Source organism: Miscanthus floridulus, chromosome 2, assembly GCF_019320115.1.
Source record: "Miscanthus floridulus cultivar M001 chromosome 2, ASM1932011v1, whole genome shotgun sequence".
Lineage (NCBI taxonomy): Eukaryota > Viridiplantae > Streptophyta > Magnoliopsida > Poales > Poaceae > Miscanthus > Miscanthus floridulus.
This window is the reverse complement of record NC_089581.1, coordinates 161,234,965-161,262,671: the sequence shown is the minus strand read 5'-3', so window position 1 is coordinate 161,262,671 and position 27,707 is coordinate 161,234,965. Positions and strand designations below refer to the sequence as shown.

Here is a 27,707-nt window from a genome sequence, read left to right as displayed (position 1 = left end):
GATGTACTTTGAAAATACCTTGTCAAATTCACTCAACAATATATATTTGATTTTTCTACAAATATTATTCCATTATTTCGTGTAGTTACAGCTCAAATTTAATTTATATCAATTAAAATTCTATAATTGCACTTAATAAATTAAAATTATCAAATGGATCCAAAAAATTACCAAAATTACACATGAATCAATCAATGTTCTCAATTGCCTATACAAAAAGTTTTGAAGTCAAATCCCAATTCGATCATCACTTTGACTCCAAATCTTGTTGAATCCTTCTCAACGCTACGATTCTTCTTCTGAGATACTTCGATTTGTAAACTTCATACATAACGAATTGTGCGAAACCTTCTCATTTTTTTTACCATAGCATCCACATATGATATCCCTAGATCTTGACAAATCTCATGATTTTTAGACTTTGTGAAAGCATCTTGGCCCCTAGTTGGGTTTCGGTGATTAATGACTATGCGATTACTATGACTAACGTGTGTTTTGCAGAGACAATTAAGTTAGGTCATGGTAATGGCAACTGATTGGGTGATCATGGTTGTCATGCCCCTATGATGGAAATCATTATGGTTTTTAAAGGATGGACAACAAGGTTAAGGATGGACTAGTTCTAAGTGTCGTTTGGTGTTGAAGAGACACTTAGAGTAGTTTAGGATTGTGTTTTTTCCTTTGGCCTGTACTATTAAGGGGGGTATGAACTAGTAGCTTGACCTAGGTAAGTCTAGTGGGTTAGGTGTGGTGCACACTTATCAAATCTAGCACTAGGTAGCTCCTAAGTAGCCCTTAGATTAATTGGAGCAAACTTCATTCACATATGATTAGCAAGTTGGAAGTGAATGAATGGTTCAAATGTTGACCTGAACGCTGGTTCTAGGTGTGACCGGACGCTGGCATAGAGTTCAGGTTAGTTCATTTGATCAAGGTGAAGTCCTCTAGATGCGACCGGACACTGAGTGAAATGTGACCGGATGCTGGGTGTCAGAGTCTGGTCAACTCTAGTAAGGTTCTAGAGAGAGAATCCTGATCGAACACGTTCGATCAATGCTGATTGGAAGCTGGTTAGGTTCTGGTTACTGACCGAACACTGAGCAGCAAAGTGACCGGACGTTGGGTGCCAGAGTCTGATCAATATTAGTAAGATTCCAGAGAGCAGTTTTCATGATCGGATGCATCCGATCAGTGCTGACCGGACGCAGGTCAGAGTCCAGTCACAACTTAACGGCTCAATGGTGGGGAGATGGAGGATACACTTGTAGAGGGATTCAGAGGTCACAAGCAGGTGTCGTATGCTCACTGGATCACCTTTTTGATTCATAGGGCAGTCACAGTGAGGCCTCCTAAGATGTTGGCAGAGTATTCTGGTGCTACTACAGAGTTTCCTACATATAACATGACTCAGATGCTCTGTCATAGTATAGCAAGACCACCTAGCTAGTCATGTCATCGCCTAGATGTGCCAGAGACTGTAGCCCAGTAGGATGATATCATTAGGGGTGTAGCATCTATAGAGGAGGATCATTTAGATGCTTAGCAGGAGGGTATGGTCAAGAGCGACCCCAACGATAGTTCAAATGATGACTACCAGGATATCCATCAGATGCCTCCATGACGACATGATGGTGAGGCCAGTGGCTCTAGCTTAGCTCCATAGGCACCACAGACAGACCTCGCTCTACTTGCTATACTTGAGCGAATGAGGCAGGATCAGGCTCACCAAGCCCAGGAGACCGCAGTTGCTCTAGCACAAGTTTAGGCTAGATCAGGACTGAATTCTAGCTATAGCAGCAGGCTATATAGCAGCAAGTAGTAGCTCCTCATGCAGCAAGTAGTTACTTGGATTTATGCAGCATGTCATCTCTGCTATTGGGGCTCCATCGCCACAGCTTACACCTCAGCTCGGCCAGCCTGCCACCACTATAGTGACTCTAGGTTTTCAGCCCAGTGGGCTTCAGAGTTAGGGATAGCTAGCTACCTTGTTCGCTTCACCTACAGAGCAAGTGTCCTAGTGGTTTGCTTTGCTAGTGCTAGCCTAGGGTCTTTCCTTCACACCTTTACATACGGGCTTCACACCAGCTCAGACTTCATCAATGCTTGTGACTGATACCCTAGTTTTCAGGAGCCTTGGTGCTACCTTCAGTGAGTTGATAAGGCAGCCTACATCGCTAGATCTACATGTCCCTAGTCCTTCCATAGTTGCTCCTATTACTGAGACTATAGAGACGCTCCCATCATCGGTTGCATCATCAGAGCCACCTGCTACAGTCATACCTATAGAGTCATAGGTTACACCTGTTCTAGATACAACCCAAACTGCTTCAACATCACTTCTAGTGATAGAGGGTCAGACTGCTCGGAGCTCAGGATCAGATGATGATGCTACCCAATTTCAGATCGCTCATCGCACCTCAGCGCTCGACTCATCCACTGCTCTAGCCCCATCGATAGATCCTTAGGTTTTGGTGTTTGACGCCAAAGGAGGAGAGGGATCGAGTATGATAGACTTAGGGGGAGCGATATATCTAGAGGGAGCTTATCTATTATATTTGGCTTTTTATGTGTGATACATTATTATGTATTCATGTTTACTTTCATGCATTGAACTACATACGTGTGATCATGATACTTATGTGATAGTGATATTAATATGATATGTGACATGTGTGCTCTCTACTTTGATCTTTACATTTGTTTTGCTTCCGTATTTTACTCCGATGCAAATGAGCTTTATTTCTTGTACTCATGTTTATTTCATATCTATTGAGTACATCATGTTGACTTGGGTCATATAAGCTTGCCTAACTCTTTTGTTCTTATTGTCAAAAGCTTATATGAACCAAGCATGTTGAAAACCTCATCTCTTTTACATACTCGAGGTTGTATTGTCATCAATCACCAAAAAGGGGGAGATTGAAAGCATCTAGGCCCCTAGTTGGGTTTTGGTGATTAATGACAATACGTGATTACTATGACTAACATGTGTTTTGCAGAGATAATTAAGTTAGGTCATGGTAATGGCAAGTGATTGGGCAATCATAGTTGTCATGCCCCTATGATGGAAATCATTTTGGTTTTCAAAGGATGGACGACAAGGTTAAGGATTGACTAGTTCTAAGTGTCGTTTGGTACTGAAGAGACACTTAGAGTAGTTTAGGACTTTGTTTTTCCTTTAGCCGTACTATTAAGGGGGTATGAACTAGTAGCTTAACCTAGATGAGTCTAGTGGGTTAGGTGTGGTGGACACTTGTCAAATCTAGCACTAGGTAGCTCCTAAGTAGCCCTTAGATCAATTGGAGCAAACTTCATTCACATATGATTGTGAGTTGGAAGTGAATGGAGGGTCAAATGTTGACCGAACGCTGGTTCCGGTGTGACCGGACGCTGGCATAGAGTCCGGTTAGTTCATTTGATCAAGGTGAAGTCCTCTAGATGCGACCGGACGCTGAGTGAAATGTGACCAGACGTTAGGTGCCAGAGTCCGGTCAACTCTGGTAAGGTTCTAGAGAGGGAGAATCCTGATCGGACACGTCCGGTCAGTGCTGAGCGGACGTTGGTCAGGTTTTGGTTACTGACCGGACACTGAGCAGCAAAGTGACCGGACGCTGGGTGCCAGAGTCCGATCAATGTCAGTAAGGTTTCAGAGAGTAGTTTTTGTGACCAAATGTGTCTGGTTAGTCCTGACCGGACGCAGGTCAGAGTTTGATCACAACTTAATGGCTCAGTGGCGGGGAGAACTGATCGGAGTGTTCGATCAACTTGACCGGAGCATCCGGTCACCCCGCAGAGGCACATAACGGTTCGTTTTGAATGAGGGGTTATAAATACTTCCTCTATTCACTCAAAAGAGCACTCTTGCCTATTTTAATAGCTGAGAAACACCCTTGAGAGTGCTAAGGAGAGCAAGAGCCTAGTGAGGTGATTGAGATTTGAGAATCCAAGATTGAGGCCTCATTAGTGAAAAGAGAGTAGAAAGTGTGCATCCACCCTTCTTATTAGGCTTGTTGTGGTCAAGTAAGAGTTCTTGGATGTGACTCTTGGTGATCACCATCACCTAGATGGCTTGGTGGTGATTGAGAGTTTGGTGATCATCCAATGGAGCTTGTGGATGACCCAACTCAAGTTGTGAGTGGTTGTGGGTGATTCACCGCGACAGAGTGTCAAAAAATCAACCCGTAGAGAGCACTTGATCCTTATGTGGATCAAGGGGGAGCTACACCCTTGCATGGGTACTCCAACGAGGACTAGTGGAGAGTGGCAACTCTCTGATACCTCGGCAAAACATTGCCGCGTTCCTTCTCCTCTCTTTACTTTAAGCATTTACATTTGAGCAATTTAATTCTTGTCTTTACATTCTTAGAATTGCCATGCTAAAGTAGGATTGGAACTTAGGGTACTAAACTTTTGTGCGGTAGATCAATAGAATCACTTTCTAGGCACAAGGGGTGAAGTGGACTAAGTGTAGGGTTTATTTATTGCAAAGAATTTTAGAATTAGCCCAATTCACTCCTCCTCTTGGGCATCTTGATCCTTTCAATTGGTATCAGAGCCTCGTGCTCACGTATTTAGGCTTAACCGTCTAGAGAAAGATGTCAGGTACCATAAAAAGGGGTCCCCTAAGCAAGAACCAAAAAAATCACTTAGACCTTATAAATATCGAAGCCAAGAGACAACCACCGGCAAACCCCCACCTTATCCGAGGCCTGGCTAGACCACTCGGCCCACCTCAAACAATATTCGGGCTCACCTAAAGCGAGCTCGGCCTAGAATGAAACCATGAGGCCTTGGATGAGGTACTGATTCTCCAACTCGCCCGAGGCCCCACGCCACAAGGCCTCGGACGAGGTACCGATTCTCCGACTCGCTCGAGGCCCCGCCCATAAGGCCTCAGATGAGGTACCGATTCTCTGACTCGCCCTAGGCCCCTCCGATAAGGCCTCGGACGAGGTACCAATTCTCCGACTCGCATGAGGCCCCACACGCAAGGCCTCGAACGAGGTATCGATTCTCCACCTCGCCCGAGGCCCCGCGCCACAACTCCTCGGACGAGGTACTGATTCTCTGACTCGCCCAAGGCCCCATGCCATGAGGCCTCGGACAAGGTACCGATTCTCCGACTCACTCGAGGCCGACTCGGCATCAACCCCGTCACCTCCGCCTTGACCAACTTCTCTAACGGGACGTCATATCCAACTAATGCGTCCAACCACTCCCTCGGCATCAGCCGAACAATAGCATGATATAGCGGAGTGGCCGACGAGATGGGAGTCTCATCGATGCCATGCCGTCTAGGATAGGACAAGGTAGGGGTTACCGGCCGTTGTGCTCAGGCACTGTGCCCACGGCTGACACTCGTGCTACACTGTGCCACGTAGACCCTGCTCTGAGGGTAGCACAGCATGGAAAGTCAAGTCTAGGTCCCTGTAGCCTCGGAATCGATGTACAAAACCAACTGCTCCCTCCGAGCCTCGGCTATCCGCTTCTAGGCTTCTGTAGCCTCAGGACTCATGCCCATGGAGCCCCCCACAATGGTTCAGCATCGGCATTGACTGGGCCTTGGCTCTCTATGTTGTCAGCACTCTAGGACCGGCACATCGTCTACAATACGTGCCATGCCCTGTGTCAAGCTACAGGAGCCCCCACATCATGCACAGGGCCAAGCTCATGTAGCCTCGGAATCAGCGCACCCACACCATTGCATCTACCTAGCTTTGGCTCTCCATGCTGGTCAAACATACAGTGACCAGCACGCCTCTAATAGAAGAAGGCGCGTATGCCACCATAGGAGCTCCCACGTCACACAGGATTAGACATGACCGGCGCGTCGCTCCAGTGCACCGAGGACAAGGCCGCTCCACTAGCCATGCCACCATAGTGACGAGCTACAGGGCTCGGACATACCACCTCTGCTCACAAAATGCCACATAGCAAATACATGTACTGCCCCTATGCCTCCCTTCGACTATAAAAGGGAGTGACCAGGGCTGCTTCTAGGGGGGAGAGACTCACACGTGCAAGCAACGCAAAATGCTCTGTAACATACGCTCCCTCACTGCAAGAGATCAATATCTCAAGCAACCCACGCCACTCTACGCAGAGACCTGGGACTAGCTCCCTCTCTCGCTCAGCTTGTATGCCCCTACTACAAGCACCTCGGTGCAAGGAATATAAGATCGCTCTCTTAGACTAAACATAGGGCACCTATTGCCTGAACTAGTATCAACCTTGTGTCTTTTTGCATCACCATCCAGGATTAGGGGCATGCAGTACACTTTCACTAGTTGGCTGAGGACCCGCCGGACCCAAAACACCGACAGTTGGCACGCCAGGTAGGGGTCATACTGTGTGTCAGCTTAGTCATCCCAACAAGCTCTAGATGACAGACCTCGTGTGACCACTGTGTCTCGACACGGTGATCTAGTTCGGGAGACTAGAGTTTATGTCTCTAGGATATGAGTACGATATGGTACTCCTCCCACCCAGAGCCCCATCGACCGACGACGACATCACGCACCAGTAGCCTAGGTGCAGGTGGTGCCTAGGCCACCGCTCTCATTGTGCTCGCTAGGCATGACGTGGGTGGGACCACCCCGACACCGCGCGAGCTCAGGGTGATGCACCGCGCTCTGCTAGTATCTCATACTCGGCTGTTGGTATAGAGTCCCTGGCTGGGGACCTATCTAGCTTAAGCCTAGGCAAGGGAAAGATGCCGGTGGCAAGTAGGAATGCCCTGTCATCAAGCTCTACCTTGCCACATCCTAAGGAGTCGACTCTAGCAGAGCGGAGCCCGGTGATGACATCATCCCCGTACCCCTTCGGGTTGGGCAATGCCACTGCCTACGCTTCCGCTCACGCAGAGCCCCCAGGACGCCACCAACGTTTTGCCCTCGACCTCATTGCCACAACCTCGACCCACACCCACACTGACTCCTTAGAGGAGGACGAGGCGTGGGCCAGAGCGAACTTCTCTAGGCTTCACGACCCTAAAGCCATGCATCGCTTCATGGCCACGAGCGACTACTGCTTCAGCTACTCCAACTCCGATGACGAAGGCACTCATGATCCCACTCGTGAGTGCTTCAACGTCGAGCTTAGGGTGCCGAGCATGAGCGATGATGACGAGAACCGTGCCCCTGAGGAACTTTGACGCCTAGACCTAGAGCAGCTCTGTGAGCTTCAGGCCAAGGTCGAACAAGACCGACTCCTTCTGCAGCAGCTCTAAGACACTCTCAAACAAGAGTAGCAGGGTCGCAGTGATGGCGGAGCAGCCTGGCGGAGGGCTCACGACGTCAACCACTGCATCAACAACGATGAAGGGGGCAAGCAACCCCCTATCTTCAATCGCGCTAGCTAGAACATCATGGCAACAGCGATGCTACTCTAGACAATGCCTAAGACCTCTACCTCGGAGGGGCGATAGGTCCACGGCGAGCTTCGAGACCTCCTCGAGACTGTCGTGGTATAGCAGGCACTGCCTCAGTAGGATAGAGAGGCCTTGGTTCATCCCAAGCCTGCTTGGGCACCAAAATCCAACAAGGCCCCCTTGGTGCATGACTGCCTCAGCGACCGACGTGAGGCATAAGGCGACCACGATGTGGTCAATAGGCGATGGCGCCACGACAATGATGGGCCTACCTGAGGCTACCACCCACACTGAGGTGGTTGCTACGACAGTGGGGAGGACCATAGTCCTTCTCTTGGGCCACCTGGCCCTTGAGTCTTTAGCAAGGCCATCCGCGGCGCCCACTTCCTAGCCCAGTTTCGGCAACCGGCCAACCTCTCAAAGTACAGTGGCGAGACCAACCCTGAGCTATGGCTAGCCAATTACTGCCTAGCTTGTCAGCTAGGCGGTGCAAATGATGACCTGCTCATCATCCGCAACCTCCCCTTGTTCTTATCAGACTCGGTGTGAGCCTAGCTCGAACACCTCCCTCCCTTGTAGATCAACAACTGGCGCAACTTGGTAGAGGTCTTCGTTGGGAATTTCTAGGGCACATACGTATGCTCTGGGAACTCCTAGGTACTCAAGAGTTGTCGCCAGAGGCCGGACGAGTCTCTCTGAGACTTCATCCGATGCTTCTCCAAGCAATGCACTGAGTTGCCCAGCGTCGGCGACTCGGAAATTGTCCAGGCGTTCCTCTCCGGCACCTCCTGTCGAGACCTAGTCTGAGAGTTAGGCCAGAACATACCGACCATGGCGGCCATGCTCCTCGACATCGCCACCAACTTCGCCTCGGGCGAAGAGGCTGTCAGGTCCATCTTCCCTAACAATGACGCCAGTATCCTCACCAATGCTTGGAACATAGAACAACTACATCGCTTCTACCCTTAAATTCCCAAGCATTGTATACATTGTTTCTCGAAATACAATAAAGAAGCATTCTTTAGTTCTAATTTTTCGAGAAACCCCCCGAGCCCATTAATGGGAGGTCGGTGTTACGATAACGTTATAAGGGAGACTCAGCTCTACCTCTATAGAGGTGCCCACCACAGGGCTCGAATAAGACTTGGCTCTGCCTTTGCAGACCCGAGCCTCCCCCTAAGTCCCAGACACCGTTTTTAGTCATTTTTTGAAAAAATTTCTATGCCAAACTATCTCACGTACTCTGACAAATCGATTGTAAAAAACCTAAGGACCGAAAGTCTGTCTCAGGGCCAAAAGGCCGGCCAAGCCGCAAGATGGCCTATGCCTCTGGGCTATGGCAACTCCATCACCACCTTTTTCCCAAAGGGCAGCTTAGGCTTCGAGGAAGTTTTTGCAAGAGATATGTTCAAAGATGAGACAGAGGGCAGAGGCTCGAAAATACAATAAAAAATGATTAAAAAGCATATACACACAAGTACTTTAAAAGGCCTCGATAGCCACAAGCGTCATGGTACAATGATGTAAGTCCTAATCTATTTACATGGCCCCTTTGGCCCAAGTCAAAACTCAGGGTCACCAGCGTCGGTGGTCGGCGTAGGAGGAACCACCTCCTCTTCGAACAACCTGGCCAGTGCCGTGCTAGGGGCCTCAGCTGCCTCCACTAGCTTCATGACCTCCTCCTCGGCCTTCTCGTCATTATCAGCCATGACGTAACTATCGCTAATGGCCTCGAGGTCGATGCCGGCATAGTGTGAGGAGATGACGGCCAGGGCGTGCTTGATGCCCATATGCAGTGCCCCTCGGAGCCGCTCGTGGAATCAGCCGCTCAACGTGTTCAAGCGGCTCTCGAGGGAGCTACCCGACTTGACCCCCCTAACCTCTAGGGCATCGTAGGTGGTATGGATGGCGCTCTACAGCGCATTGTGCTCTTGGATCTTAGCCTCGAGCATCACCTACACTGCGACAGAGGCCTCAGCTGCCCAAGAGGCCTCCTTCTTCAACTTTGTGCCTAGACAAGCGGGATAGGGTTAAGCATGAAAGAAAACAAGCCAAACAGGGGCGCAAGCCTATGAGACTCACCCTCAGCTTTCTCCCTCCAGTTTTGAACCTCGACCCGAGACGCCTCGGCTGCCCTGGAAGCCTCCCTCTCTAGCTCTATGTCACATCGGGGAGTTAGGGGTCGAACGTAAGAAGAACAAATAAAACAAGGGGCGCGGCTCAACAGGACTCACCCTCGGCCTTTTCCTTCTAGGCTAAGGCCTCGACCTGAGTGGCCTCGGCCACCTTGATAGCCTCCGCCAGGGCACCTTTTGTCAGCAGGTGTGCATCCTGCTCCGCCTCCAGCTGCTTGGCGATGGCCTTGGTAGAGGCCGCCTCTTGTTCGGCCCGGGACCTGAAGGTGTCTAGCTCATCGGCCACCCAGGTCAGCTCCTCCTCTAGCTCCTTGATCCGTGCCACCAAAGGGGTGGCCTGCTCACAAGCCATGGCCGCCTCGGCCTTCATGTCAGCATAGTGAAGGTAGAGGTCCTCTACCAACGCGCTCCGCACTGATAGAAGCTCATTAGCATTGGCGAGCAGGTCTTTCTGCTGTCGGAGCTAATTCCAGACGTCCCTCTCTCGCCGGAGGAACATCGACTTCTCGAGGGATTGGGCCTCGAGCTCCTAGATAGACAGAACAAACATCAAGCACTATGAGAAAACTCAGGAAAAAGACGAAACAACATGAGAAAAGAAAGCACGTACCTAGGCAACATTGGGTAGGTTGTCAGCCATGACGAACAGCGCTATCCGCAGCGATCACTCCGCTAGCCAGCGGAATTGCTCGAAGGAGCCCTCGTGCCTCCCCTCGTCCACATCCTCGAGGGTGACCAGAGGCTCCCCCTCAGGGTTGTCCTGGCTCTGCCACAAGACACATGGGCTATCCTACCCATGGGGCTCGGGTTGTACCCAGACAAGGGCCGAGCTCCCCTCACTAGAAGTTAGAGCTGGCTGCTCCGTGGTGCTGGCCACCTTGGCATCCACCACTTCTTCCCCCAGGAAGTATCGTCGAAGGAGATTGAATAAACCTCCACCTCCCGGGCGCTCTCCTGCAATGGCGGTGGGTCTTAGACTAGGAGTGGTACTGAAGCTTGCCCCACCTCTGTCTCTACATCCTGGGCCACCGGCTCCACCGTGCCCAAGCTGGCCTCTGCCACCTCGGCCTCGGTGGTCCTAGGAGCTCGAGCCTCTGCCACCTCAGCCTCGGTGGTCTTGGGAGCCCCAGTGTCCGCCACCTTGGCTTCGAAAGCCTAGGAAGCCCTAGCCTCCGCCACCTTGGCCTTGGAGGTCCTAGGGGCCTTGGCCTCGCCCTCGGTGGCCTTAGCGATTGAAGGCGTCTCGGCTTCACCTGACTCAAGGGCCCTGGCCTCATGGGGCGTAGGCATCTCCTCCCCCGCCTGCTTCATGGCTGCCTCGGTAGCCTCTCCTTGGGCGATCGGCTCCTTCAGGTTGGCCCTGGCCGATGCCGCGCCATGCTGTATGGTGGCCTGTGTGTCCACCACCCATCGAGTGGTGGAGCTGGTGCTCACCTTAAGCGCCTTAAGTGGTGCTAGGGTGGGCGCTTCCGCCTGACGCTTTTGGTTGAAGACAAAACACTCATGAGGTCAGCATACGACCAAAGAACTAGTGGGAGATGCTGCAAACTCCACTGACAAAACACTTACCTCGAATGAGGAAGCAATAGCTTCCGCACTGCGTCCCTCATCCTCAGCAACGGCGGCAGCGGCGGCAGTGGCACGACCCTCGTGTCTGCCGATACCGATCGGCCCTCGCTGAACTCCAATGCCTCCTTGGCCCTCTGCGGAGGTGGTTGTGTCACCCCCACCGTCACCCGCTCCACCTCCGCTGTCAAGCCCATTAGGCTGACGGCGTGCTTCCCCGATGCCCGTGTCTCGGGCGTGTCAGCCTCGGTCCTAGGGTGGGTGATCGCCAGCCCTGAGGCACCCTCTCCTCCTCCTCCTAGAGACGCCAGGCCGCTTGCCGACGCCCCAGGCGCTATCTCCCTGACGTCAGGGAGATGGTCTAGGGGACCCCGCCCCACCTCGCTCTCGTCGTCATCGCTCGAAGAATCCATCGACGATGATGATAGAGACGGCTCCTTCGGGAGATCATTGTGCCTCTATTACCGGTGATGTTTCTCTAGCTCATCGCGCTCGAGACTCTTCCTCTTACACCTTGCCTCCTCGGTGTCCTTCCGCTCCTTGTATGCCTCGGCATGTGCCCTGTTCTCCGCCTGCCGCTCTACGTCCTCGGGAATGGATGGTGGGGAGGCTCACACATCCCTCATCCCTAGTAGGAACGGCAAACGCAAATAAGGGAATAGATGGAAAATGTAAGGAGCAAGGAGGCCTCGGGGGCCATAGCGATGCGTGACTCACTAGAGAGATGTACCCCCATGACGGGCGCATTAGGAACGGGGTTAGATCACTGCTCCTCTGCCACCCCTCCACCGTCTCTCTCACCCAACATAGAATCTCCTCATCAAAAAGGGCGAAGACGGACAACCAAATGTCGTCAATCGGCTCACCCGGTGTCATCTCGAACAGGCATTGCCACTGAGCCATTAGCGGCAGCACCCTCCGGTGGTGGAAGTCTGCCACAACCATGGCTACCGTAAGGCCGCAGCTACGCAACCTCTCCAGCGCTTTCAGGAGCGGCTGCAGCTTGGACTGATCAGCCAATGGGACGCCGTACCTCCACCTCTTTGGCTGGCTCTCCATGACCTGCCCAATATAGGGGGAAGCCCACCGTCATTATTGCGGAGGTAGAACCAGCTGTTGTACCAGCAGTGGTTGGATGACATGAGTTGGTCCAGGATGTAGAAGGGTTGCCTGTCTTGGCGCACTTGGAGAGTGCAGCTACCGGCCCTCAATACCTTTCATGTGCCTGTCGTACCTGCCGACTTGGTGTTGAGCCCCACCCGAAAGAAGTGGAGCCATAGCTCCTAGTGGGGGGCGATGCCTAGGTACCCCTCACTGACGGCGATGAAGATGGCTGCCTGCACGATGGAGTTGGGGTTGAAGTTATGGAGCTCTACGCCATAGTAATGTGGGAGCGCCTGCATGAACCGGTCCGTCGGCAAGCCGAGGCCATGCTTGTGGAAGGCCATGAAGCTCACGATGTAGCCATCGCGAGGCCTCGGCTCCAACTTGCCCCCTGGAGCAATCCACTCCGGTTTGTTGGGGTCGGTGACCGGGCGGAGGAGACCATCGTCGACGAGTGACTACAGCATCGCTGCAGACACATCGGACGGACCCCAAGGATCCGCCTAGAGGACAACAGCACTGCCAGCCATGGGTGCGGTGGAGAATGTGGCTACGACAGTAAGGCGTGCTCTCACTATCTCTCTCTCCCTCTCTCTCCTTTCCTCCCCCTTCTCTCTTCTTCTCCCCGGTGCTCTCTTCCTCTATTCTTAGCAACCGCTCGAGGGCAGAAAGGGCAAACGCAGGCAAAAAAGGTAAGGAGGGGCAGGGCGTAGCTCGTCACGTATTTATGAGGGAGGAAAGAGGGTGAAACGAATGGGCAATGAAACCGGGGAAGTTTCCCTTAGATCTAGCACAGTTAATCCAGATCTAACCAAACCACCCACATGTCCACCTTTTTCTTATTAACCGCGCGCACACAGTAATGTCCCATCCGCAGACGCTGCTCCGTCTCCTCGAGGAACCACCTCAAAAGGCGCACCCGCCATTGTCAGCCGATGGGAAGGGAATATCCCCCACCTGATTCCTTTTCAGACTAAGGAACTGGGCACTGAGTTTGTTACGGTCTAGGGGTTCAAAGGCTAGGCCATCGAGTGTCTCAATAGCCGCCTTAGGACAAACAGAGTCAGGAATGACTATGGGTGAGCCCATACATGGCCGAGGCCCAAGCAAGCAATTGCTTGGGATGCCCTAAGTCATGTCTGAGACCAATAGGGAGGTCTCTGAATGGGATCCCACCGTAGGGAGGCACCGAGCCCCTAGGGCCAATCGAATGGCCCTGAGACCCACTAGAGAAGCCCTCTGGTACTTTTGGAGTATGTCTCTGGACCGCTAGCCGACCCCTATCGAATGGGGCATGGGCCTCCACTCAGACTTACCCGGTAACAGCTCACTAGAGGTGTCACTGCTCGCCCACCGAGGGTAGCCTGGCATGCTCCACCCCTCCTTTCGAACAAAAAGGATGCGTGAGGGCCACATAAAAAAGACAGGGAAACTCCTGATTGCCCTCTTGCTCTAAGCAGAGGCTCTAGGGCTCTTCCTACAACCAAGCTGAGGCTCGGCAACCTGAACTCACACTCGGGGGCACGACAAACATGATAACACCCCTCCTTCTGAACAAAAAGGATGCGCGAGGGCCACACAAAAAAGACACGAAAACTCCTGATCGCCCTCTTGCTTCGAGCAGAGGCTCAGGGGCTCTTCCTGCAACCAAGCCGAGGTCCAGCGAGCCGAACTTGCACTCAGGGGCTCGACAAACATGATGACACCCCTCGTTCTGAACAAAAATAATGTGCGAGGGCCGAACAAAAAAGACAGGGAAACTCCTGATCGCCCTCTTGCTCCGAGCAGAGGCTTGAGGGTTCTTCCTGCAACCAAGCTGAGGCCCGATGACCCAAACTCACACGCGGGGGCTCGGCAAGCACGATAAAACTCCTCACTCAACATGAAAAAAGCCCCTGGAGGAATAAATCCACTCCTCTAGGGCCTCGGGGGCTACACCCGGTGGGTGCGCTCACATGCACCCACCGAAGCCTTGCGCCCGTTTCTCCGACTCACCCGAGGCCCATGCCACGAGGCCTCGGACGAGGTACTGATTCTCCGACTCGCTCGAGGCCGGCTCGGCATCAACCCCGTCACCTCCACCTTGACCGACTTCTCTGGCAGGACATCATATCCAACTAACACGTCCAACCACTCTCGCGACGTCAGCCGAACGATGGCACGATATAGCAGAGTGGCCGACAAGATGGGAGGCACATCAATGCCATGCCATCCAGGACAAGATGGGGTAGGGGTTATCGGTCGCTGTGCTCAGGCATTGTGCCCACGGCTGACACCTGTGCTGCACTGTGCTGCCTAAACCTTGCTCCAAGGATAGCATGGCATGGAAAGTCAAGTCTAGGTCCCTGTAGCCTCGAAATCGACGTACAAAACCAACTGCTCCCTTCAAGCCTTGGCTATCCGCTTCTGGGCTCCTGTAGCCTTGGGACTCGCGCCCGTCGAGCCCCCCACAATGGTTCAGCCTCAGCACCGACTAGGCCTCCACTCTCTACGTTGTCAGCACTCTAGGACTAGCACGTCGTCTGTAGTACACGCCATGCCCTATGTCAAGCTGCAGGAGCCCACGTTGTGCATAGGGCCAAGCTCCTATAGCCTTGGAATCAGTGCACCCGCATCGTCACATCTACCCAGCCTCGGCTCTCCACGCCGGTCAAACATATAGTGACCAACACGCCTCCTATAGAAGAAGGCGTGCATGCCACCACAGGAGCTCCCACGTCACATAGGATCAGGCATGATCGGTGCATCGCTCTAGTGCACCGAGGACAAGGCCGCTCCACCGGCCATGCCGCCGTAGTGACAAGCTGCAGGGCTCGGACATACCACCTCTGCTCACAAAATGCCACATAGCAAATACATGTACTACCCCTATGCCTCCCTTTGACTATAAAAGGGAGTAACCAGGGCTGCTTCTAGGGGGGAAGAGACTCACACATGTAAACAACGCACAACGCTTTGTAACACACATGCTCCCTCACTACAAGAGATCAACATCTTAAGCAGCCCATGCCACTCTGTGCAGAGACCTAGGACTAGCTCCCTCTCTTGCTCAGCTTGTAAGCCCCTACTACAAGCACCTCGGTGCAAGGAATACAAGAACACTCTCTCAGACTAGACGTAGGGCACCTATTGCCTAAACCAGTATAAACCTTGTGTCTTTTTGCATCACCATCTAGGATTAGGGGCATGCAGTACACTTTCACTAGTCGGTTGAGGACCTACCGGACCCAAAACACCGACAAAAGATGTCTCACAAGGATGGACCTCCTCCTATCTTTGAGGGAGATGATTTTCCTTATTTGAAAATCCGCATAGAGGCGTATTTAGAAGCTCTAGATGTTGGAATTCTTAGAGCCGCCTCTCTAGGTTTCCTAAAATCTAGGGATCCCATGCACCTTCAAGGCTATGAAGTGAATTACGAAAAATGAAATGCAAAGGCTAGAAATACCATCTTTAGAGGCCTTTGCAAAGATGTGTTTAACCAGGTGAGGAACCACAAAGACGTCCATGCACTATGGTTAGATATTTATGCGCTCCATGAGGGAACTAAGAGCGAGCATGAGGAACGATATCATCTTGTTATGAAAAGGCTTAATTCATTTGAGATGCTTCCAAAAGAAAGTGCGAATGAAATGTACTCACGCTTAAATGTTCTTGTAGAGGAAGTCAATGGGCTTGGACTTACACAAATACAACCATCCGATGTTGTAAGAAAGATCTTGAGTGTCCTCCCCATTGATAAATATGGGTACATTATGACTGTGCTTCATCAAGGTGATCTTTCCACCGCTACACCAACTCAAAAATCTTGGGAAAGATCAACGCTCATGAGATGTACATGCACATCACACCACAAGATGGCTCATCCTCTACCAAGAAGAAAGACAAAGACTTAGCATTCAAGGCTAGCCAAGAGAAAGGCAAAGCAAGAATTGAGTATGAGTGCTCAAGTGATGATGAAGTTCTTCACTAGCACTAGAAGGAATCCAATCTCTAAGATGGATTGCTATAATTGTGGAGAACTTGGTCATCTAGCGCATCAATACACAAACCCCAAAAAAGACAAGTACAAGAAGAAGTACAAGGGCAAGAAAGATGACTCAAGTAATGAAGATGAAGATAACAAGAAGAAAAATAAGCCATACAAGAAGAAAGATGGCAAAAAGGACTTCCACAAGAAGAAGAAAAATGGCAAGACATACATCGTCGATGATTGGCTCACAGACATTCATTCATCAAATTGCTCATCCGATGATGATAGTGACAATGAGAAGGTAACCGCCATTATGATTGACTCTTCATCATCTTCACCGACACCACCACTACCATCCTCTACACACCTATGCCTTATGGCCAAGGGTGAACAAAAGGTATCAAATAATGATGATAGTAGTGGTGATGATCATGCTAGCAATGATGATAGTGATGATGATGATGATGAATTTGAATCACCTTCATATGATGATCTTGTTAAATTGCTAAATCAATACACTCGGATCATTAGAAAGTCAAGAGCTAAGAATGAAAAGCTAGAAATTAAGAATAACTCTCTTTTAGCTAAATATGACATAGCAGAAAAGGCTAGTGTTGAGCTTAGAGAAGCAAATGATGCTATGTCATCCAAACTCAAGGAGCTCAAATCTTCTAAGAAAGAGCTTAAAGATAAACATAATAAACTTAAGAGGATACATAATGAGCTCATCACTAGCTATAACATGCTAAAAGAAGAGTATACAAATCTTAAGATCAATCATGATAATATTGTTATCTCTCAAGAGTTTTTATCCAATGAGCCACATGATGCTACTAACCATGTTGTTAGGATTGATATAGCTACATCATGTGATGACTTGATCATTGAGAGCATTGAGCAAGGTTCTAGTACCAAAGGCAAGCAAGTGGTTGAGTCCGATGACTATGATGAGTATGTTAAGATCAAGAATGAGAATGAGAAGCTAAAGAAAGATCTTGAGAAGTTATCAACCACCAACACCATTGTGTTAGAGAACCTTGACCATGATAGTAATCTAGCTCTTGAGAATAAGAAGCTTAAAGAAGAAAACAAGAGACTCAAGAAGGAGAAGAATCATGATGAGCTCAAATAAGAGAATAAGAAGCTCAAGCTAAACAAAGAACACCTCAAGACCGGGTTGAGCAAATTCACAAGAGGTCAACATCTTCAAAGTGAGCTACTAATGAACACCATCATGAAGATGGATAGAAGTGGCATTGGGTATTTAGCAAATCAAGAGAAGAAGGCTCAAGCTCAACAACAACAACACAAGTCAAAGCCAAAGCCAAAGAGGTGTTTTGAGTGTGGACAAGAAGGCCACTTTGCCCATGAGTGTCAAACTCCACCATCACAACCCTTGCCCAAGCATGCTAGACCCTTTGCTTTCAATGCTCATTACATGCTTAGAAAGGACTCTAATGAAAAAATAAAAGTTATGTTCATAGGACCTCTCAACAAGAATAGACCTAAGAAAATTTAGGTTGCAAAGTCACTTATTGAGAAAGTCGAGGGCCCTCAACAAGTTTGGGTCCCTAAACAAGCTTGATCTCTTATGTGTAGGTGAACTACAAGACCGGTGGAAGTCATTGGGTAATTGATAGTGGTTGCACACAACATATGACCAGTGATCCTTGTATGTTCACCTCACTAGATGAAGAAATAGATGGCTAAGAAAGAATTACATTTGGAGATAATTCAAAGGGCAAAGTCAATGGATTGAGCAAAGTGGCAATATCAAATGATCACTCTATTTCAAATGTGTTATATGTTGCTTCTTTGAGTTTCAACTTGCTATCCGTTGGACAATTATATGATCTTGGCTTCCAAAGCTTGTTTACCGAGAAGGAAATGGTTGTATCTAAGAAAGATAATGATCAAGTGATATTCAAGGGATTTAGATACAACAACCTATATCTAGTGGATTTCACCTCCAAAGATGCTAACTTGAAGACATGCCTATTCACCAAAACATCACTTGGGTGGCTATAGCATAGAAGACATGCTCATGTTGGGATGAGCTCACTCAAGAAGCTTATGAAGAATGAATTGGTGAGAGGGTTGAAGGATGTGAAATTTGAGAAGGACAAGCTTTATAGTGTATGTCAAGCCAGCAAACAAGTTACAAACACTCATCCTACAAAAGCTTTCATATCAACCACAAGAGTGCTAGAGCTCCTTCACATGGACTTATTTGGACCAACAACTTACAAGAGTTTGGGAGAAAATCTTTATTATCTTGTGATTGTTGATGACTACTCAAGATATACATGGGTGTTCTTCCATCAAGACAAGACCAAGATTGCTTCATGCTTCAAGAAGTTTGCCAAGAGAGCACAAAATGAGTTTGAAGTGAAGCTCAAGAAAATTAGAAGTGACAATGGTAAAGAGTTCAACAACACAAATATTGAAGCCTATTGTGATGAAGTTGGAATCAAGCATGAAGCATCCGCAACCTACACTCCTCAACAAAATGGTGTAGTTGAGAGAAAGAACCGGACACTAATCACACTTGCAAGAATAATGCTTGATGAGTACAACACACCCGAAGCTCTATGGATGGAAGCTATCAACACCTCATGTTATGCATCCAACCGCCTATTCCTTCAAAAGTTTCTTGGCAAGACACCTTATGAGTTGCTCAATGGAAAGAAGCCAGACGTCTCCTTCTTTAGGGTGTTTGGTTGCAAATGCTACATCTACAAGAAGCGACAACACCTAGAGAAGTTTCAAAGATGTTGTGATATTAGTTTTCTTGTTAGTTACTCATCAAAGTCCAAAGCATATAGAGTATTTAATCATGCCATCGGCTTGGTTGAAGAAACATATGATATGGAATTTGATGAATCTAACGGCTCTAAAGGAGCACATAAGAATCTTGATGATATAGGTAATGAACCATTGAGGGAGGCTATGAAGAACATTTTGGTTGGAGACATCAAGCCTAAAGACGATGATGATGATGTACAAGTGATTGATCCACCTTCTTCATCAAGTGTGCCACAAGATGGTGTTAAAGATGTGAGAGTAGAAAATGAAGATACTCATGTCTCTCATGATCAAATGGTGGCACAAGCACAAGATGTTGATGCTCCACAACCTCCCCCTCAAGTGGTTGATAGAAGAAATTCACCTCTACTACAAGCTCATCCACAAGATCTCATCATAGGGAGTCCATCAAAGGGTGTAATGACTCGATCTCAAAAACTTGCTTCTTTTATTGAACATCACTCTTTTGTCTCTTGTGTTGAACCTAACAATGTAGAAGAAGCTCTTCAAGATTCTGATTGGATAAATGTCATGCATAAAAAGTTGAACAACTTTACTCGTAATAAAGTTTAGACTCTTCAAGAGCGACCACAAGGTGCAAGAGTCATTAGAACAAAGCGAGTGTTTCGCAACAAGCAAGATGATCAAGACGTTGTTGTGAGGAACAAGGCAAGATTAGTTACAAAAGGGTTCTCTCAAGTTGAAGGGTTGGATTTTGGAGAGACCTTTGCACCGGTTGCAAGACTTGAAGCCATTCGTATCCTCCTTGCATATGCATCGCATTATAAAATGAAACTATATCAAATGGATGTTAAATGTGCATTTTTAAATGGCTTCATAAATGACTAGTCTATGTTGATCAACCTCCCAGGTTTGAAGACCCTAGATATCCTAATCATGTTTTTAGGTTGTCCAAGGCGCTATATGGGCTTAAACAAGCCCCAAGAGAATGGAATGAACACCTTTGGGATTTCCTCATTAAGAAGGGCTTCACCATTGGGAAGGTTGACACCACACTATTCACCAAGAAGCTTGATAGAGAGATCTTTATTTGTCAAGTATATGTTGATGATATCTTTGGATCATCAAATGAAGATTCTTGCAAAGAGTTTGGTGAATTGATGTCAAAGGAGTTCGAGATGTCTATGATTGGAAAGCTTACATTCTTTCTTGGTTTTCAAGTCAAGCAAATGAGAGAAGGGATTTTCATCTCTCAAAAAAATATACCAAGGATCTTCTCAAAAGGTTCAATATGGATGAATGTAAGCCAATCAAGACACCAATGCCATCCAATGGACATCTCGACCTAGATGAGGGAGGTAAAATGGTTGATCAAACTCTCTACCACTCTATGATTGGTAGCTTATTATATTTAATCGCATCTAGGCCCGACATCATGTTTAGTGTGTGTATGTGTGCTAGATTTCAAGCTAATCCTAAGAAAACTCATTTGATTACCATTAAAAGAATCTTTAGGTACCTTAAGCACACACCAAGCATTGGCCTTTGGTATCCCAAAGGAGCTAGATTTTAATTAGTTGGCTATTCCGATTCGGATTATGCCGATTGCAAAGTTGATAGAAAAAGCATATCCAGAGGGTGCCATTTGCTTGGTAGATCACTTGTGTCTTGGTCCTCTAAGAAGCAAAATAGTGTGGCTTTGTCCACCGTCGAAGCAGAATACATTACTGCGGGTGCTTGTTGTGCACAAATACTCTACATGAAGTAAACTTTGCTAGACTATGGTGTAGTTCTAGAAAAAGTACCTTTTTATGTGATAATGAGAGTGCGGTAAAACTTGCTAATAATCCGGTTTAACACTCTCTCACCAAGCACATACATATCTGTCATCACTTTCTTAGCGATCATGTTGCTAAGAATAATATATCATTGCAAGGTGTAAGGACCGAGGATCAATTGGCGGATATTTTCACTAAACCGCTAGATGAGGCTACATTTTGTCAGTTGAGGAATGAGCTCAATGTGCTTGATTTTAGCAACTTCACTAGAAAATGAGCTTGTGTTGTCCCTTGCATTGCATTGTAACATACAACATGTTTTATTTTTGGTAATGCATTTAGGGCTTGTCTAACATGGTTAAGATAACAGCCGAAAAGTGTGTGAAGAAGCTTAACCTTAGATCAAACTTGACAAGCAACTAAAATTACTTTCAAGTATTGCATTGCATATGCATGTATGTTGTTTTATCGTTTCTTTTCAATTACCCTTTTATTGCCTATTTTCTTAAAAAAATTAAAGCCTAAGGCAAAATACTTTTAAAAAATGAGGGTTTGAGAGAGGCCACTCATATCAGTCTCAATTGGTGTTAATTTGGGTCTAATTAAAGTTGGGACTTGATTGGGAATAAGCAGCATGAAGGAACATTGAAGATTTGCTGAAAAAGAGTGACCAAACACTGCACCGGACTCTGATGTCCGACGTCCGATCAGTTCATAGGTGGTGAACCGCTGCTGCGAAGCAGTGACCGAACGCTGAAATAGTTCTTTCCCTACGTCCGGTCAGATGATGTCCTTGCATCCGGTCAAGCGAAGAAAAAGATCTAAGGATCGACCGGACTCTGGCTGCGTCTGGTCAGTGGTGATCGGACACGTCCGGTCATGACTTGGGAGGTTTTGGACCTCTCTGTTGTCGACCGGACTCTGGGTGGCAGTGTTCGGTCATTGCTATGAGAACGTCCAGTTAGTAGAAAACGTTTAGACCATGGGCTCTATTTTGTTTCCTTTCTTAATCCATCACGGGGGCCACCATATAATCCTGCATCCACGCCGCCTGTACCCATCTTGCCCACGCCGACATCGCCACGCAAAGCCCTAGCCATGCCTCCACAGCCGTCGCGACTTAGGGGGAGAATGACAGCTATAAGTCTTATCCTTATCTACCTAGGATACTTATCTAGAGTAGTTGGTAGCTGTGTCAGCCCTTATCTTTATCCTTATCTTGCTTTAGCATCTCTAGAATATGTTGTAGCTTTCTTAAGTTGCAAGCAAGTTACCCTATATGTATCCCCAACCTGCCATAGTTGTGGTAAGGCTAATGAAATTGAAATTCTAGCCCCAAACCTATGATTTGGTTCTAACATACCGCACAACACAATCTGGATGAGGAATCAGCACACTCAATTATTCATTAGGATTTAGTGATGCACAACATTCAAATTGGTAGCTAGAGCTTGAGATGGTGAAAAATACCTAGAGGTTGAGATGGTGAATTGCCCAATACTCATTACTTTCAGAACACACTATTATCTTCACACAACATTAAAAAATGGCGTACCCAGTGCAGAGAGCTCCCGCTCTGTGCGGGGTCTAGGGAAGGGTGTTAGTGGCAAGCCTTACCCTCGCCTGTGCAATGCGAGGAGACCGTGACTCGAACATGGGACCTTCTAATCACATGCAGTAATAGACTAAAAATATGCAAATAATACCGCTGCACAAATATTTGTATTTTAAAATCCGCCATGTGAACAGCAGGAAGTAGCTTTCCCAGGAGACCAAATTCATTGATTATGAAGCAACTTCAGACAACAAAACATGTTACATGTTAGCAAAAAAGAGGCAAAGATGCCCAACATTTCACGAGGACATAACATCTATTGGGATCATGAATGCATGACCAATCCTTTTTTGTGGCCAAAATTGTGGCAGAAGGGGCCACCTGGCAAGCCTGTCCTGCCTTGCAGCCCCTATATCAAGACAGAATACAGCATGAAGTGTTGTAATATGTTGCAGGTTCATTTATGAACAAGAGGGGTTAGTGAGTTACTATCAGTTAGCAGCTCAACAGGAGACTTTGGAAAGCCGTCCTAGACATGTCAAAATCGTAACAAAGGTCCTAATTATGCTATACAAGCATCCTTGAACATAGTAATGTGTGCACTGAGCAGAGTAGGAAAGAAATTGACTCTGCAAACACCTATATTATATTGATCATTAAACCCAGCAAACACCACAGCTCATGTAGAATCCTGTAAAGACTAAAGACACAATGTCACCTCAAAAAAATTTCTCATCGGACAAAATAACTGTCCCAAATGCTGATTAGTCAAAGTTTTAGAAATAGCTAAAAAATAAGCCTAGCATCAATCTGCATAGAACTGAATTAATTGATATGGAAAATCAATTAATTATTTTTGAACATTAATGGAAAATCAATTTGCATAGCAGATTCAAGAATCTAGCATCCACAAGGATCAACAGCCCATCAATATATTTTCCCATATAAAAGAAACGACCAAGGAAACCATCAATATATAATCCTACTTATCGTCCTATGAGAATACTGCACGAGTATGCATAGTGCAGGCACAACCTCCATGACCTTAGGCACATTCACTTCATCATAATCACTGAAGATGTTCCAGACGATTTGGAGCGCCACTTTCTGTAGGCATTTGCACAAATAGTTGGTGAGCACAGGACATATGAAGGCAGAGGACGAACAATGCATAAGCACATCAAGCCACAAAACACTCGCCCATGTGTCATTACCTGCTCGTTAGTCACAAAGAAGTCAAAGAACTGCAGCACAGCAGTTGCCACCCCCGGCTGAGGCACTCATCAGGGCATTCCAAATATATGGCGTCCAGAGCTTGCAAGCGCTGCCAAAGCGAAGGAGGCACCGGTTGAGCTTGTCGGAGAGGTCGAACCCGGCGAGGGAGAGCACGGAGACCGACAGGTGTGCGCGTCGCAGGTGACGCCGTCCTAGGCATAGGGCCGCTCGTCGTCCTCGCTCCAAGTCGCGAGACGGCCGTCAGGGTCTGACTCGTCGGCCTTGAACACGATCAGCCTCAGCACGTCGTCGTCCAGCCCCAGCCCCACCACACCGCCCTTGGCCTCGCGCCGCCCGCCACTGGCTACCCGCAGCTAGGGTTTGGATAGGGATTCTAGCAGGCCTGGCCCTAGGGGGTGCAAGAGGAGTGGCTGAACTAGGCCCTTGAGGCCAGGGGGCCCAACCCCTAGTATATTAGTAGGTATAGTATATACTAGTATACACAACCCAAAAGGCAAAGAAGCAAATAGGCCTAGCGTTGAGACGTGAGTTTGATTTAGCTTCCACACACGACGACATCGTGCACGTGCCCTTGCGACGCAGCCGCACAGCCATGACTTGCCGACTTCTTGCCTTCCTACGCGAGGCTGAGGCTGCGAGCGATCGGAGTGGCCGTCGGCAACGGCGATCCTGTGGGAGTGTGCTGTGCCTGCATCTCTATTCGATTGTTCCTGCCCTGATCTACTCGGTAGGGTTGTCTTGGTAGGTATGAAACTGCTCTTGTCTCAATGTCTCCAATCTTTATTCTCGACTAATTTAGGTTTCGAATTTAGGAACCCCATATGATACATCGATCATGTTAAATTTAGTATGGCATAATTTTATTTAATAATTTCTTACTACTTTTCTAAACTTACAGTGAACTCATGCTGCCCAAAAAGCATGCATCTAGAAGTGAGAAAAGAAAAAAGAAGAGAAGGATAGAGGAATTCAAAGAATCACAAAGAGGAGCTCTTGACAAATTTTTTAAGAGCAATACAAGCACTACAACAAATCCAGATGAGTGGGCAATAGTTCCTATGGAGGAACAAACTACACATCCAGAAGAAGAAGATGAAGGCCCTATAGAAGATAATGTTGGCATCGACACGGATGATAATAACGTGAGTGATCATGAGCCCATATTTAATTCTCCTACGATGGAATCTACTCGTGTCGATGAAGAACCAGTTTTTACTATTGATATGTATGATCCAGTAAATTAGGGTAATCTTGATAACAAATCAAGGGACATATTAGTGGAGAAGGGGCCTATAAGAGAAGAAAATATTGTGTTTCCTATGGATGCGAGATCAAGACATTTTGCATACACTAATTATTCTAGAAGAATGAGCAATGGAGAGGTACGTGACAGGAAATGGTTAGTCTATTCAAAAAGTGTTGACAAAGTGTTTTGCTTCTGTTGTAAGTTGTTTGGTTCTAGCAACCTCAAGAGTTCATTGGGGCATGATGGGTTTAGAGATTGGAGCCATGTTAGTGAGAGACTAAAAGAGCATGAAGTTAGCGTGGATCATATGACCAATATGAACTCTTGGAATGAATTGAGAGTTAGATTAAGCAAACATGAAATAATTGATAAAGAGTTGCAACATCAAATCACAAAGGAGAAAGAACGCATAAGGCTAGTTCTACTAAGAATTGTTGTCATTGTGAAGTTTCTTGGCAAACACAGTTTAGCTTTTAGAGGATCTAGTGAGCAACTTTACAATGATGTGAATGGTAATTTCTTAGCTTGTTGTGAGATGGTTGCTGAATTTGACTTGGTAATGCAAGACCACCTTAGACGCATTCAAAACAAAGAGTTGCAATATCATTATCTTAGTCATAAAATTCAGAATAAGTTGATTTCGTTTATGGCTTCTAGAATTACAAACTCTATCATAAAGATTGTTAAAGAGGCCAAATATTTCTCAGTTATCCTTGATTGTACCCTAGATGTGAGTCACCAAGAACAAATGAGTTTGCTAGTTCGATGTGTTGATATGCCTGATGGAAAAAAAATTGGGGAGTACTTTCTTGGTTTCTTGAAGGTGGATGACACATCTGGCTTGGGGCTTTTCAATGTATTAGTTGACTCCATCAAATCATTTGGTCTTAATGTTGATGATATTAGAGGTTAAGGTTATGATAATGGCTCTAGTATGAAAGGAAAACATAAGGGGGTACAAAGTCGTTTGCTTGAAATAAATCCAAGAGCTTTTTATATGCCATGTGCATGCCAGAGTCTTAATCTCACTCTTTGTGATATGGCTAAATCATACAGTAAAGCTATTTCATTCTTTGGAATTGTGCAGAGGATATATGTATTATTTTCTGGTTCTATCAAGAGATGGAATGTTTTGCTTGAACATGTTCCAGATTTGACCGTAAAATCATTAAGCAATACTCGTTGGGAGAGTCGCATCAAAAGTGTTCGAGCAATTAGATATCAAGCTCCTCAACTAAGGTCAGCTTTGTTGTGGCTAAGTGAGGATGGAGATACTGAAGCAAAGGCTAGAAGTGATGCAAAAAATTTATATGACGTGCTTGGTAGCTTTGAGTTCATACTTGGTATGGTTATTTGGTATGACATTTTATACTCTGTAAATATTGTTAGTAAGAAGTTGCAGTCACCATCCACGTGTATTGATTCTACCTTGCAGCATATAGAAGGTATGGTGAATTACTTTTAGAACTATAGAAATACTAGGTTTGCTGATAGTGTGGTTACTGCCACAGAAATTGCATTTGAAATGGGAGTAGAGCCATCCTTTCTAGTAAAATGTCGTTCTATTAGGAAGAAACAGTTTGATGAAACTGAATGCAATGAAGCCATTTTGTAAGCTGAGAATGATTTTGAAGCTTTTTATTTTTTGGTTATGGTTGATATGGCAATTAGTTCATTGAAAAGCAGATTTAAAGAACTCCAGTCATTCAATGAAAAATTTGGATTTCTAATGAATTCAACATCCTTGAAGGCATTGGATGGTGTTGCTCTAAAAGACCATTGCATTAAATTTGTAAAAACTTTCTCTTTAGATGGTTCATCGAATGTTGATATAAATGACATGATTTCTGAGTTAGCTGTTATGCAATCTACTCTGCCAGATAAGCCAATGCCTGTTATGGAGATTTTTGAGTTTGTCACAGAAGTGGATTGTTATCCTAATATTTCTATTGCTTATCGAATCCTATTCCCTATGCCTATGACTGTGGCCTCAGCTGAAAGAACATTTTCAAAGCTGAAATTATTGAAGAATTATTTGAGGTCTATAATGTCCCAAGAAAGATTAAATGGTTTGGCAACTTTATGCATCGAGAAGAAATTATTAGATGAAATTGATATTGAGGCCATCATCAATGACTTCGCAGCAGCAAATGTTAGAAGAAATTTTTAAGATAATATAAGATGTATAACTTTTTGTTGTTTCATAAGAATTTTTTTATGCATTACACTTATTAAAATTATAATTATATTATTAGACTTATATTCACCAGCAAATATTGAGGCCCATCGCTTGTAGCTTCGCTCCAGGTCTATAATTTGATAGGGCCGGGCCTGGATTCAGGCTGTCCTAGGATTGCGACTGAATCAATTCGCCCGTGTGCTACTAGGCTTAGGCAGTTGGGAGAGGCCAAGTTTAATAGCGGCTGGACTCGGCGACGGGCGGCAGGAATCGAGTGCGGGAAATCTCCGACGGCAGTGGCCAGTGGGATGAGTAGCGGCAGTCACGGGAGCCCCGTCTTCGATGTCTTGTCCGTTCGAACTCTAGCGAAGAGAGTAGGCACGGAGGCATCCTCTAGGGCGCTCGGCGGTGGCGGCGCGGTAGGGGGCGCTAGAAAAGCCAAAGTAATTTGGAATGGATGGAGTAGAATCCGATACATCAAAATCGTACGAAGTAAGTACGGTCATTAATAATTGGAATTGGAAAATCGTATATTGCTTTAGCCATAGAAGAGTCAGTTCAACGCAATATAACGTGAAATCGAGGACCAAAATGAAGATTCTGAAAACTATACAAGAGCCCTTGTATCTTTAGCACAGTACAGTAGGTACCAAGTAGTAAGTAGTAATAGAACTCACACCGGGCCCCCCGCTAATCAGCTCCGCGTCAAAGACCCAGAGTCCTCAACTCCTCATGACTGGTTTCTGGCTGCTGCTGCTGTTTGTCGCCAGCGCAGTCCTGGTTCTTCATGCGTGGAGAGC

The 27,707-nt window shown here is 47.0% G+C and overlaps 1 protein-coding gene and 1 pseudogene across 1 annotated transcript; both read left to right on the top strand.

Moving 5' to 3' along the window:
• Positions 1-24,387: 24,387 nt before the first annotated feature.
• LOC136537356 (uncharacterized) lies at positions 24,388-25,641 on the top strand (annotated as a pseudogene).
• Positions 25,642-25,767: 126 nt separating this feature from the next.
• LOC136537355 (uncharacterized) lies at positions 25,768-26,898 on the top strand. Its single transcript, XM_066529351.1, has 2 exons — positions 25,768-26,173; positions 26,540-26,898. Exons 1-2 carry the CDS (start codon positions 25,768-25,770, stop codon positions 26,896-26,898), a joined length of 765 nt encoding a protein of 254 aa, XP_066385448.1.
• Positions 26,899-27,707: the final 809 nt, after the last annotated feature.

Excerpts from the sequence above, each read along its gene's own strand:
- LOC136537355 (XM_066529351.1), top strand. The coding sequence starts at position 25,768 with ATGGCTAAATCATACAGTAAAGCTATTTCATTCTTTGGAATTGTGCAG. Across the intron at positions 26,174-26,539 it reads TACCTTGCAGCATATAGAAG|ATGGTTCATCGAATGTTGAT; the intron begins GTATGGTGAATT and ends CTTTCTCTTTAG.